We start from the raw sequence: 11,652 nt of genomic DNA, 5'->3' as shown, positions 1-11,652 counted from the left end.
TGAAAGAAAGAGAGAGCACAACTGTGATTTTCGCATTGATTTTTAAGTTTATTATTATTTTTTGAAAAAAAAGTTGTTATTATTATTTTTTTGACATGAAATTCATAAAAAAGCTATTATTTGACCATTTTTAGTTAATATTTTTGTATAAAAATTGTGATTTTGACATGTTAATTCTAGCAAAAAATTATCAAAACGTTTAGTTTTTTTGTTATATTTATGTTAAAAATGGTTATTTTTTATGTCCATTGTTAAAAAATGTTGTTTTTTAGAAACAATTATTTCATGTGGATTGAAAAATTAATTAAGGATGTCTAAATATGTAGATTATCTAAAATTCAAACTATCGACTTTCTAATTTAAAAACGCAAAACAATAAAAACCCCACTAAAAAAAAAAAAATTAAGATAGAGAACAAGAAAATATGAATACAATGACGACTTCAAAAACTAACAAATTTATAAAATATTTTTTTACATTTCATACACTAGGTCTTTTAAAAAAACGGATATTCAAAAAGTAGGTCTTTTAAAAAAAGGGTGTGATGCAGAATACTGACTTTTTAAAATCAGGATGAAAATCACTACCATTCACTACCATTCTAAAACTTAATGCACATGAAAAAAATTAAAGTTCCAAAAACCATGTTCTAAAAAACACACGTGTATTCTGCATCAACACTTTTGAAAATCGGGTCATTTTTTTTCCACCTCTACAAAACGGGTAATAGTATCAGTTCCCGTTTCAAAGTTTACATTGTTAGAACCCGTGGAGCTAAAATTTGGTGGAAATGGAACAAAGAACCCAATTTACCCTGGGAAAGGCATTGGAAGGAAAAATACACTCTAGACTGTGATACTCAGGATCTCATAAGACTACAGGAATTCTTGGAAGGATCGTCAATATGGAACCACGCCAGAAATAACAGGAGCTTAGTTCAGGAGAACAGCTTTTGGGAGATTCGTAATGGAAGGCTTGCCATGTTTTAGGAAGATGCATGGTAGCAACTCCCTAAACTGGACACCCCAGAGCTTTCTATCCTCAAGAGAACAATTCAAAATGAGGGTCGATACAGAGTCAATCAATATTGGACCCAAAGCAACAGGGATCCGATATGGAGGGATTGGATCAATTTAAACCCAGGGAATACAGAGGAGAACGACGAGCGTCTTCAGCAATTCAATGAGAGAATCCACAAAAGAAAGATTCGAATAACTGAGGAGGATGATAAACTAAGATGGGGTTTAAAGGGTAATGGTAATTTTTCATTAAAAGAAGCTAGGGATTTAATTCAAGAGGAAGAACAGGTAGAAGTAGTGCCATGGCATAGCAAAGTGTGGGACAGTCTATTCTGGCCGAAAATCAGGACCTTCCTCTGGCTTTTAATGAGAAACAAGACTTTAACTTGGGACAACCTATGCAAGAAGGGTTTCAGGGGACCCTCAAGATGCCCTATGTGCTTCGTCGAAGAGGAATCTATAAACCACCTGTTTAATGCTTGTGAATGGGCTAATCAGTTATGGAGCTGGATGGAAGGAATTATCAGGAGTTCTGACCGGGATAGAGAATCCATTCACAGAACCATCCTGAACTGGAGAAAAGACTTCTCCAGTATTCACAGAGTCAACAGCATATGGAAGTCTATTCCAGGCTTCCTTCTATGGTCAATTTGGAAGGAACGCAACCGCAGAATATTTCAAGACGAACACAGGAATATTGAATTCTCTAAAGATAACATAATAACTAACATACAACAGCTAATTCAAACTAAATGCAAAAAAGACTGCAACGAGAAACCTTCAGCTCAAGACTTACGCATTTTGAAGTGTTTTCGTCTGGAAGCCTCCAGCAGCATTGCAGCTTCAAGACACAGAGCGCAACCATCCTCACAGAACGAAAAATGGCAGAGGCCGCCGGAAGGGGGAATGAAACTAAATTTTGATGGGGCCTCGAGGGGCAATCCTGGCATGGCAGGAATTGGAGGTGCTTTACGTGACCAGCATGGAGAAATTCGGCACATATATTACAGAGCGCTTGGGGAGAGCACTAATAATGAAACAGAATTTGCAGCGCTCGAACATGGTCTGAGAATTTTAAAATCCCTTCAAATCTGCAATGTAATTGTGGAAGGGGATTCTTCTCTGGCCATTTCAACAGCTAAGAGAATTCAGGGAGGAACCAAGGTGAACAAAGCCACAAAGCATTGGCGGCTAGCCAAGGTGACGGAGAACATCGCAGAACTATTAGCTGGAATGGGAGGCTTAGTGTTTCATGCAGTAAGACGTAAGGCGAATGGGTTGGCGGACTACCTTGCGAACTGTGGCGTGGACGATCAGGACAGGGGATGGGACAGCTGTTGGGAGGAAGTGAACTGCCCGAACCTGAAGACGAAATGCTTACAGTTGGCACAGCAAGATCTCCACGATACCGACCGGGCTTGACCGGCGTCGGTGCCTATTTCCGGGACCGCAATCCTGAGGTTTCCGGTAACAGAATGGGCTCTAATCAAGGGAGATGGACGACAAGACAGATGCGGCGGTGGCCATTATGGCAAGAGAAGGCCAAATATGGAAACTATCAATTTGGTTCATGCCACGAGGGCCTCCGTAGAATCCGCTTGCGAGGAAAGGACAGCTGGCTCAACCGTAACGGGGAGGCATGCAGCTACATTTATGTTAGGTCAGGAAGGAGATGTGGGTTTTGTGCGGATATCTTTCGTATTAATAACGAAAGTACCTCCACTCTGCAGCGAAAGGAAAAGAACATAATGGGAAATTCTTTGGACAACAGCTATTTAACGGAGAGCAGCAGCTCTGGCTCGCTCACCTCTGTTTATAGCACTACGAGAGATTACTACTTCCCTGCCCGCAGAAGAATTCATAGCGACAGGGTCAGAGTGTATAGCATGGAAGCGGGGAGCTGCAGATGTTCGGCGGCCCAGCAGGATCTTCGGTTTGCACAGAATATGTATGAAACCCGAGCAGCTACCAGGAGCAAACGTAAAATTGCGGAACTGGAAGCTGCTGTAAAAGAGGAAGAAGGCCAGCGTCCGGAAGGGTTCATAGCGGAGGAGGTTGATTGGTTGCATGACCCGGGAACTCCGTCCAAAAGAGCAACTCAGTATGTCCGAACGAAAGCGGAGAGCTGGCGAATCAAAACTCTCCTTGCGAAGGCCCTGGAATCAAAGGAGGACGGGAAGCAACCAGCTGGGAAAGGGAATTCTACTACGGAGGAGCAGTCTGCTAATTTCCATGAAATCCATGAGTCGCTGAGTCGCAGAATCTCTACAGTGCATGATGCTGTGGAGACCGTGAACAAGAAACTGACCCTGCTCATCAGGCTCCTGCGGCAAACTCTCAGCCCGGACCCCCTGATACAGGAGCAAAAGATGAAGGAGGCTCAGGAATTCCAGTCCATGCAAGACATGCAAGCCAGGGTGGACAAGCATGTACTGGAAGTGGGCCTAGACACGGTCAGTCGCATTGGCGGTTTTCCTCGCCCCGACGGTTTCCCTTAGTTGCTTTATGGATGTGTTATGTCTTCTGTCATGTGCCTCGGCGTTAGGCTGGTTAATTATGTTTCTCTATATTTCTGTTATTTTCATGGCTTCGGCCTTATGCATGTTAGTAATGTCACTCTATCTCTGTCCAAGTTTTGATAGTGTCGTGGCTTCGGCCTTATGCTCGTTACTAATGTATTTCTGTCTCTATAAGAGTAAGCCGCCCTGCGTGGTGTGCAGCTTAGTTTTGACAGTTAAGGGCTGGTCATCAGTATGTTTTCAATGGTAAATCTTGGAGTCGTTCTGCTACGGCAGATTTTTTTGTAACATATTTTGTTTATATAATATACATATCTGACTTACAAAAAAAAAAAAATGACTAATTTAAGTAAAAATGTTTTAACATTCTTTTAAAATAACTTAAAAAAAATAACTATGAATTACACATTTATTTTTCTTTTTAAAAAGAAATATACTATTTTCCATTTGATGACCTTTGAATTTTACGTAGGAGAGGTAACACCTCATTGGTTTCCAATATTCTTTTTTCCTCTTCAACAATTGAGAAAAATTACATGGTCTATGCATTTAAATTCACTTGTCACTTAGATTTGATTAGACGTTGTATGGAACTATAGCCTCTCAACATTTATATTTTTCTTGACCTTTAGATTTGATTATACATGGTATGGAACTTTACTTGTATACTTCTTTGTTGCACAATGTTTTTATTTTCCAAAATCAAGGCTATGGCAAGCTATTATTATGCTTACCTCATACCATATCCTGATGCTTGTAATATTATATCAACATTTTAATAAATAATTTGCAACTGCGAACTACCTTATACAATATACCCTGCACATAATGTATTATATATATGTTTTTTGTATTACTTTTATGTTGTTTCTCTCTATGAAAATTTATATACTCTACTATCTCGAGCATTGAAGCCTACGTGACCACCTAGAGCATCCATGGAGTCCTCATAGTGTTTGTTCCACATGATTGTTGGAATTTCTGATAATTATAAACGAAACCGAAAAACAGAACAATACTCTGTTTTAACACAGCGGAAATAAAAATCGTTTGCGGAATACGGTGTTTCGGCAACGCAGTTTCATCAGTTGCTGTTTGCAGTGTAACAGCAACGGTGTTTTAGCCACGCATAAATAAAACTTCTATTTATAAATAGTAAACCAACTGATACAAATTTGTCTTCCTCACATAGAGGGATTTTCACAAAAGATTATACTGAAGAGCATCTTCCTCTTGACAGAGGGATTATAGCAGGAACGCTTCAGTTCCACAAACTGATTTTTCACTATCTGAAAATTGCAGTTTCAACACTGCTGTGCGTTAAAAAAAGGAACTCTCTATCATTCTTATAACCTAAAACAGAACTGTTTTTCATTACATTTATATGTTAAAACATATCTGAATTTAAACAATAAGATAGTAAAAATATCTTCTAAAGCTTATCTGCGTATTGAATGCAGCAAGTGGTGATGCCTTTTGAAGAAATGAAGTCGGCTGTTGCAGGGGAATTTAATGATGAAAATTTAATGCACATTAATGTGGAAAATATCAAGCATGACTTTGAAGCATCCAACAGTCTGGAATATCTACAGCAAATCAGATTTCTGTCCAGTTGTTTATGTTGCAGTTGGAATTAAATTCCAACACTCCCCTTAATTTCAAATACTGGGTTTTTTTACATACCCAGCCATTTCCTGAAATGATCAAAACCTTTCTTTCCCAATGGTTTTGTCAAGATGTTAGCGAACTGATCCTCTGTTCTGCAGTGCTACAAAACAATCTCACCATTGTTAACCAATTCACGTATGAAGTGAAATTTGGTGTCTATGTGCTTTGTCCTTTTATGAAAAAAAGAGTTTTTAGACAATGTTATTGCTGAGCTATTGTCACAGTAAATGGTTGTGCCCTTTTCTTGTTCATGACACAAATATCTAAGAACTCTTCTCAGCCACACTGCCTGGCATGCTGCTGCTGTTGCTGGCACATACTCTGCCTCTGCTGTTGACAAAGAAACTACTGGTTTCTTCTTGGAAGCCCATGAGATGGCTCTTGATCTCATATGAAACACATATCCCGATGTGCTTCTCCTATCATCAACACTTCCAGCCCAATCACTGCCAGTGTAACCTGTCAACATGAAACTTTCAGAAGAAGAGTATAAAATACCAAGCCCCTTCATTCCATTCACATACCTTAGAATCCTCTTGGTTGCCTGCCAATGAGTCTCTTTCGGTCTTTCCATAAATCTGGAGATTAAACTCACAGCGTGCATAATGTCTGGCCTAGTTGCAATCAAGTACATAAGGCTGCCAACTATGCTCTTGTACAGTTTTGGATCAAAATCCTTGTTGCTGTCTTCTTTGGTCAATTTCAACCCCATTACAGTTGGAGTCACAGTTGCCTTGCTCTTCTGCATGTTAAATCTCTTCAACACTGCTTCTACATATTTAACTTGAGAAATGAAAACACCATTTTCAGTTTGGTCTACTTCAATTCCAAGAAAATATCTTAAGAAGCCCAAGTCAGTCATTTCAAATTCACTTTTTATGACTGCTTTAAAATCAGCAATGAGAGAAGCATCATTGCTAGTAAAAATCAAATCATCTACATATAAAACAACAATAAGAATCTTACCGTCATTCTCCTTTATGTAGAGTGTGGGTTCACCATCACACTTATCAAACCCATTCTCAATTAGATAAGCATCTATTCTGTTGTACCATGCTCTTGGAGCTTGCTTCAGCCCATAAAGAGCCTTCTTCAGTTTGCAGACTTTATGCTCTTGGCCTTCAACTTCATAGCCCGGAGGTTGTTCAACATAAACCTCTTCTTTTAACACTCCATTCAGGAATGCAGATTTAACATCCACCTGATAAATCTTCCATTTGTGTTGTGCTGCAATAGACAACACTGTTCTCACTATTTCCATCCTTGCTACTGGTGCAAAGGTTTCATCATAGTCTTTGTCTTGTTGCTGCTTGTAGCCTTTCACAACAAGTCTTGCTTTGTGCTTGTCAATCTTGCCTTCAGCATTGCTTTTGGTCTTATAGACCCACTTAACTCCAATGGCATCTTTGCCTTCAGGGAGGTCCACTAACTCCCATGTTTTACTCTTCTCAATTGCACTAATTTCTTCATTCATTGCTTCAATCCATTTATCTTCATTTATAGCATCTTCAAAATGAACTGGGTCATCAACATGACAATACAAAGCGAATAATGAATTCAGACCGATATTGTTACTTACCTCTCCTTGTTCATAAATCTCATTTAGGTTTCTGAATCTTGGTCTTCTTGGTGTGCTTGGAGTTCCATCCGAACTTGAGGGTATTTATGATCCCTATGGTGTGCTTGGAGAAGCAATTCCTTGACTTCTCAAGGCTGTTCGAATTCCAGCTTGTGGTGTGGTTTGTTGTACTTGCTGTGGTGGAGGAGGAGCCACCAAGGAAGGATTATTTGCTGTCGTCCCTTCCTCTTCTTCTTCGTGAGACACAACTGTCTTCACATTCACTGTCTTCTCCAAGCTTCCATCCCAATCTTCATCTTCAATGAACTGCACATCTCTGCTTACTATCAATTTCTTGGTGGATGGATTATAGAGTTTGTATGCTTTTGACTCATCACAATAGCCAATAAAGACACACTTCTCCCCCTTATTGTCAAGCTTCTTCCTTATCTGGTCCGATACATGTGCATATGCTACACAACCAAATACTCTCATGTGAGTGACAGTTTGATTTTGACCACTCCATGCTTCTTCTGTTATTTTGTTCATGACAGCTTTAGTTGGGCATCTATTCAAGATGTATACTGCGCAAATGACAACTTCTGCCCAATACTCATGCGGCAAGTGTTTTGCCTTCAGCATACTTCTGACCATGTCAAGAATGGTCCTATTCTTCCTTTCAGCAACACCGTTTTGCCGAGGTGTATACCTCGTGGTGAACTACTTTTGTATGCCATTCTCTCTACAAAAACGCAGAGAGTCTTTGGAGATGTACTCTCCCCTCTATCTATTCTGAGCACTTTGATATAATGCCCACACTGCTTCTCAACAAGAGTTTTGAAGTGGCGGAATTTCTCAAACACTTCACTCTTCTGTTTCAGCATATACACCCATGTCTTTCTGGTGTAATCATCAATGAAAGTTAAAACATATTTATTTCCAGCAAATGATGGTATCTGCATCGGTCCACACACATCAGAGTGAACAATTTCCAAGGGTGCTTTTGCCCTTATACTCTTTGCTGCTGGAAAGCTTTCTTTGTGTTGCTTGCCCAAGATGCAGCCTTCACAAAGGCTGTCCGGTTTCTCGATCAATGGAAATCCCTTTACCATTCCCTTTCTATGCAACAGATTCAAACCTCCGAAATTGAGATGTCTGAATCTCAAGTGCTACAACCAATTCTCATCTTTCACTTGTTCCTGAAAGACTTCTTATGTAACATCTGCAATAGTTCTTCCTTCCTTCAAATCTGCCCTGAGTTTGCGAGGAAACATTCTATTGTTGGTCATCTGCACCTGTGCAATGATCTTCTTACTTGGAGGTATGTCTCTGATTGTACACATATCATCTTTGAAGAACACATTGTAGCCTTTGTTAATGAGCTGTCCAATGCTCAAAAGATTACATTTCAGACCAGGTACATAGTATACCTCTGGCACAATCATCTGTTCTCCATTTCTTGCTCGGATACTGACTCTGCCCTTACCCTTGATAGATATCTTACTATCATTTCCTCTTGTTACCTCAGATTTCACATTTTCATCTAGATTGGCAAACATCTCAATATTTCCAGTCATGTGATTACTACAACCTAAGTCTAAGAACCAAAAATCTTCTTGCTTGTCTTGTGAAATGTTACATGTTAACAACACAATCTTTGGATTCTTATCTTCTTCATTTGCAAAATTAGCATTCTGCCTATTATTCATTTCATTTTGTTTTTTCCTACATTCATTGGCTTAGTGCCCATATTTCTTACAATAATGACATTGGACTTGGGATTTGTCATACCTTTGTCCATGAGCTTGCTGTTTGCTTGAACCTTCATTTTGGTTCTAATTGTAGCTCCTTCCGCTTGTGCTTGCAGGATTATTTCTGCCTTTGTTTTGGCTTCTTCCACGACCTCTGTTATTTGCTCTGCCTCGACCTTTTCCTTGGCCAAAAGACATCTGAGTCTTGAATGCTTGCTCAAAAGAGGAATATGTTCCTCTACTCAGTTTGTGTTCATGAGATATAAGAGAAGCACTCAGCTCATCTACTGTGAACTGTGAGAGATCCTTTGTTTCTTCTATTGCTACCACAATAGATTCAAACCTTGAGGGTAAAATTCTCAAGATCTTCTCTACAATCCTTCTTTCTTTAAGAATCTCACAATGAGATCTTATCTGGGTTATCAAGCTAATAAGCTGAGTGAGTAATGAATTTATTGTATCAGATTCCTACATGCTGAGTGTTTCAAATTCTCTTCTCAACATCTGCAACTTTGCAGTCTTCACCTTCTCCATGCCTTGATAGGCAGTTTTGAGAATATCCCATGCCTCCTTGGATTTTGTTGTTGTTGCAATCCGTGGAAAAACACTTTCATGTACTGATTGGAAGAGAAAAAGGAGGGCTTTGGCATCCTTCTTCTTGTCGCTCTTCAACTGGTATCTTTCTACTAATGTTAAAGCAGCTGATGTTGTTGCATCTGCAAGTTCAGCATAACCAGTTTCAACCGGCTCCAATATTCCTTGAGAAGCAAACAATGTTTTCATTGTTATGGACCAATAACTGTGATTTTTCCCATTAAACTGTGGCAGTTGGGAATTTGTCAAACCTGTTCCAGCATCTGCCATCTTAACCTGTATAAATAACGAAGAGATACTGACTGTATAAATAAAAACAAGTAAAAACTTTCTGTGCTGGAGAAAATCTACTCAATAAGCTTCTTACAGCTCCTACAGTGAAAAAAAAAACTCTGTTTTTTGACTCACTGAGTGCCTAGACCAGCTCTAGTACCATGTTGGAATTTCTGATAATTCTAAACAAAACTGAAAAACAGAACAATACTCTGTTTTAACACAACGGAAATAAAAATCGGTTGTGGAATATGGTGTTTCAGCAACGCTGAAACTGGTGTTTCAGCAACGCAATTTCGGCAGTTGCTGTTTGTAGTGTATCAACAACGGTGTTTCAGCAGCGCGCAAATAAAAATTCTATTTATAAATAGTAAACCAACTGATACAAATTCGTCTTCCTCACATAGAGGGATTTTCACAAAAGATTATGCTGAAGAGCATCTTCCTCTTGACAGAGGGATTACAGTAGGAACGCTTTAGTTCCACAAACCGATTTTTCACATTCTGAAAATTACAGTTTCAGCACTGTTGTGCGTTACAAAAAGGAACTCTCTATCATTCTTCTAACCTAAAATAGAATTGTTGTTCATTACATTTATATGTTAAAACATATCTGACTTTAAACAATAACATAATAAAAATATCTTCTAAAGCTTATCTACGTATTGAATGCAACAAGCAGTGATGCCTTTTGAAGAAATGAAGTTGGTTGTTGCAGGGGAATTTAATGCTGAAAATTTAATGCACATTAATGTGGAAAATATCAAGCACGACTTTGAGGCATCCAACAGTCTGGAATATCTACAGCAAATCAGATTTCTGTCCAGCTGTTTATGTTGCAGTTGGAATTAAATTCCAACAATGATGAGAAACACATGGTAGGAGATATTTGCGGCCTAATCAACCATTAGACATGTTTCTAGCTCGACAATGATGATTTGTTTGTAGTTTAATTGGCATTGAGGATTATTTTTACTGTTACTACCTACCCTTAGCTTCTCCACCAGTTTGGCCTTATTTGTATTTTCATAGTTTCAGAGCAAAGCTTTGGGACCTCGAGATTAAGTTGATAAAACAAGGGTTTTACCCTATATTCAAAGGTTTTTTCATGGTGATTCTAGTTGTCTTGATCGCACTATTGTTGAAAGCGAGGAACTATTTGTTGGTCAAGACAAGGTTTTGCATACTAGGTCTTAGTTTGGCCTTTACCTTCTAACCACTTATTTCTCTTTGTTGTATGTATATTTGTGTGTAATCGTGGCTAAGATTTATGTATATTATGACAATTAAATGTAGATTTTGTAGATGATACATATAAAACATAGTTACATGGGTACCGTTGGAGAGCACGTACTTGAAGCTCCCCCACTCCTAGGAGCTTGGGAGCTTTTCAGAAATGCTCCAAAACCGCTGGGAGGTTCAACTGGTACTTTGGAGCTTTTTAGGAGCTTCACTGCAACTGATTTTTGACGTTTTGGGAGCTTCATTGCAATGAAAGTGCAAACGTAGGTGTATTTGACATTGCTAGCTTAGGTGTTGCTTAATCTGATGGAACTGTATGAAGGGAAGGGTATGCCACTAGGTTTAGATTTGGATATGGGTCTGGAACTAAGAGAAACAACCTGTTTATGGAAAACCCTTCTATCCAAATGAAGATGAGGCATCTTGCCAATCCTGATCCTTGTCATTGGAAAGCTACTCATTCTCCTCATATACGCAGATTGCGGATGCATATAAAATAATTTAGGAAGATTGTTGGCCACTCGCAAAACCTTCATTATTGCCCAAGCTGAGTGGACAAAAGATGGAATACTAAAGAAAAAAATAGTTGAAATTATGAAATATAAATATTATTAACAAAAACAATTATTTATTTAATTTTCATATTTTATTTAATTAAGTATAAAATATATATTAACTTGGAAGTTTATAATTTTATTATACAAACTCTTTCTAAAATAACATTGGATTTAAACTCTATTGTTTTATCTTTTTTTAATTACTATTAATATATATTTTACTTTTTCTTATCTTTATTATAATTAGATGTAATATATATAATATTGGTGAGGTTACATCAAGGGCGAAGAATTGAACCAATGAATTAACATATAGCGTTGCATGAAATCACCTAATAATAGAGTAATAAAAATAGTTTTTCTGGTTTGGGAGTTCCACATGTTTCTTTGCTCTGAAGGAATTTGATTGAGAAATTGTTGATTGATTAATATTTTAATTATTTTTGGAAATGTTTCAAAGTTCAATATTTT

At 38.2% G+C, this 11,652-nt stretch overlaps 1 protein-coding gene across 1 annotated transcript; it reads left to right on the top strand.

The window, feature by feature from the left end:
- The first annotated feature begins 1,454 nt into the window (after window positions 1-1,454).
- Window positions 1,455-2,441, top strand: LOC149139108 (uncharacterized). Its single transcript, XM_089450599.1, has one exon. The coding sequence runs from the start codon at window positions 1,455-1,457 to the stop codon at window positions 2,439-2,441; it is 987 nt and encodes a 328-aa protein (XP_089306725.1).
- Window positions 2,442-11,652: the final 9,211 nt, after the last annotated feature.

This window comes from Pinus tabuliformis, chromosome X (assembly GCF_031772625.1).
Source record: "Pinus tabuliformis cultivar Carrire ecotype Pingquan chromosome X, CPIR1, whole genome shotgun sequence".
NCBI lineage: Eukaryota > Viridiplantae > Streptophyta > Pinopsida > Pinales > Pinaceae > Pinus > Pinus tabuliformis.
The sequence above is the reverse complement of the archived record's forward strand: the minus strand, read 5'-3'. Positions and strand labels throughout refer to the sequence as shown.